Genomic DNA, 3135 nt, shown 5'->3' on the forward strand with positions numbered 1-3135 from the left:
TGTCTTTTAACGTCTTTTAATGTATTTTCATTCTTATTTCTGTTTATTTCTTCTTTTTTAATTTTGATTTTAGTTTTAATGAACTTCATCTTTATTTCTTATTTTCTTATAAATGAATATTTCATTATCATTATATTTTTATTTCTAATTTCATTTAATATTAACTTTATCATTGATATCTTTTTTATTTGATAATCCTACACGTCTATTGCTAATTTCATCTTAATCAATACCATTTATTCTATTATAACAAATAATATTCAATCATAATATCTCATTTTACAACATTTGAAAAGTTGACTCATAAATTTTTTATTAAAAGACAACGTCATAATCAGCTAATAATTACAACATTCAGACATTATTTTATATTCATTTTAATGTTTGTGTAATGTATCTCTGATATGTCAACTTCAAATCTTGAGGAAGAAACAAGTAAAAAAAAGAAAGAATTATTTCAAATGTTAACAAAAAAAACCGAAGATTCAATTAGCTAATAATAATAATAAGAAACAATTAGGGTTTATTAAGAATCTTTAAAACAAATAACAACAAAAACATAATAATCAAAAGTAAATGTTGTTGGAATATTTAAATACAATAAATTCTAAGAAAATTATTCTTGCTAGTCAATCACTAAGAAGAAAGGAAATTTTAGAACAAATGGAATTAAAATTTGAAATTCATGTTAGTAACTTTGAAGAAAATTTAGATAAGAAATTATTTAAAGACCCAGTTGATTATGTCAAAGCAAATGCAGAAGGAAAAGTAATGGATGTTGCTTCTAGATATCCAGATGCTGATTTGATTATTGGATGTGATACTATTGTATTATTTAATAATGAGATTATTGAGAAACCAAAAAATGCAGAAGATGCCTCAAGAGTTTGTTTTTTATCATATTTTAGAAATGATTACAAGATTATTTTTATGATTTTAGATATCATTTTTGATTTAAAAAGATAAAAAGTTATTGAAAATAATTTTCTAATACTTCTTAGATTCTTCATAAATTAAGTGGAAATACTCATGAAGTAATTTCTGTGGTTTGCCTTGTTTATCCAAAAATTCAAATCAATGGAAAACCATTAACTCAAGTTTTTGATGATCGTACTAAAGTAGAATTTGGTCATATGACTGATGCTTTTATTAATAAATATATAGAAAGTGGTTATTGTTATGATAAGGCTGGTGGTTATGGTATTCAAACTGGATTTACTTTTATTTCAAAAATTGATGGATCTTATTGGAATGTTGTAGGATTCCCTTCATTTAAATTCTGTGAACATCTCATTGAAGTTGTCAAAAAATATTGGACGGAATAATTTAATTTAAACCATCGTTTATTTTTTACTTAATGACTTTGATAAAAAGTCAAAAAATAAAAAAAAAATTTAATTCATTAATGATTTAATTTGAATATTCTTTCAATAATAACATTGTTTTACGAGGAAGTGAAAGATCAAATAAATTTGTAATATTTAAATTGATACATGATATAATTGATAATTCAAATAAAGACTCAGGCATTTCAATATTAAAAAGATTTGACATTCTTTCTAATTTACATTTTTTTATTTGTGATTCTTTCAACCCATCAATCTCAAATTTAGATTTGAGTTGTGATGAAACATTGGAAAGGACAAATGAATGAAGTTGTTGAGGGATAAGAATTTTATTGAGTAAAGGAATATTTTGTAAAGAAAGAAATTTTAAATTGTTGTGTTGAGATAAGTCAAGTTGTTCTAATGACTTACAATTTGTTAGTTCTATCCTTTCTAATGTAAGTGGAAGTTTGAGTGTTGAATAAAACAATGAATGAAGAATTGACAAATAAATGAGAGGTTGTTCAAATATATTTGAAACAACATAATCAAGTGATGATATAGATATATGAGTAAGAGAAGATGGTACATTAATTTTTGTCAATTTTTGAAATGTGAATTCAATGCTTATTGAAGAAAGTGAGTCACAGTCACTCAAATCAATAATATGTGGTATTTTGGTGTGAAGTTGAGGAGTGTTTACTGTTGGAATTAAATTAAGAAATGGAAAACCATACATTCCCCCTACATTTGGTTGATAATAAAAGGGATTAAAGGTATAAAATTTGTTAATTGGGTCTGATGCTTGAGAAAGTGTTTTTAGTGTTAATGATGTGAGCAACCTATTTTTAATGAAATTTTTCAAAGCACTAAGATTTGTATTAGATAATTTATCTACATAAATCTTAAATGGATTAAAGTCTATAAGAATATTTGATGGTATTGGATCTTGAGTTAACTCAATATATTTATGAACAAAACATACAAAGTTTTTTTCATTGAATAATAATTGATATATATTACAAAATTCTTTAATATTGTTAATTGTATCAATTTCCATTACGACTCGGCATTTTTTGCACATTTCTTTTAGAGATGATACAAGTTCATTTAAGTATTTAATATTGTTTGTAGGTTCATAATGGATAGTATTAACAAAGTTATGAAATTTCATAACATCTATATACTCTGAATCTTTAATAACTACAAGCTCAATTGATGGAAAAGTTTGAACCGCTGAAGAAATTAATGAAAAGTCTTTAATTTGAATTTGTTGAGAAAAGACTATCAACTTCTTTAAGTTAGTGAATTGTGTTAGTGATAATACTAACTGATGGTTTGTTATAATGAGTTGAATAATTTGAGATGAATGGCTTGTTATCAATTTTTTTCCTTTTGTTTTAGGTTGTTTATAATGAAATCCAGAAGATGTTGGGTAAGTGAATGATATAAGTAACTTTTCATTAAATAAATCATATGGGAAATTAAATATTTGGTGAAATGGGATGTATAACATTTTAATTTGTGTGAAATGATTTGCAACAAATTTAAAGTCATTGACATTGTATAATTCAAGGGTTTGTTCTATAATTTGTGTGCACCTATGATTAATTATTACAACACATTTAATCTCTTTAATTGGTAAATATTTAAAGACAATTTTAAGAAATAATTGTTCTAATTGCATTTAGACAATACTCAAAAATACAATCTCAGTTTTTTTTTTTTAATTCTTAAAGTTTTTTTAAAGAATAAAAAAGAGAAAGATGTACTACAAGAAACACAACAACAGAATGATAAAAACAAATAA

At 23.9% G+C, this 3135-nt stretch overlaps 2 protein-coding genes across 2 annotated transcripts; one reads left to right on the forward strand and one right to left on the reverse strand.

Moving 5' to 3' along the window:
* Positions 1–576: 576 nt before the first annotated feature.
* On the forward strand, positions 577–1325 carry ENU1_117740 (septum formation protein Maf protein; the record flags this gene model as incomplete). Its single annotated transcript, XM_008859731.1, has 2 exons — positions 577–885; positions 1002–1325. The coding sequence occupies 2 exons, from the start codon at positions 577–579 to the stop codon at positions 1323–1325; spliced, it is 633 nt and encodes a 210-aa protein (XP_008857953.1).
* Positions 1326–1410: 85 nt separating this feature from the next.
* Positions 1411–3012, reverse strand: ENU1_117750 (hypothetical protein; the record flags this gene model as incomplete). Its single annotated transcript, XM_008859732.1, has 1 exon — positions 1411–3012. The coding sequence occupies one exon, from the start codon at positions 3010–3012 to the stop codon at positions 1411–1413; it is 1602 nt and encodes a 533-aa protein (XP_008857954.1).
* Between the last annotated feature and the right edge of the window lie 123 nt (positions 3013–3135).

This window comes from Entamoeba nuttalli (genome assembly GCF_000257125.1).
Source record: "Entamoeba nuttalli P19 unplaced genomic scaffold asmbl_5015, whole genome shotgun sequence".
Classification (NCBI taxonomy): Eukaryota; Evosea; order Mastigamoebida; family Endamoebidae; genus Entamoeba; species Entamoeba nuttalli.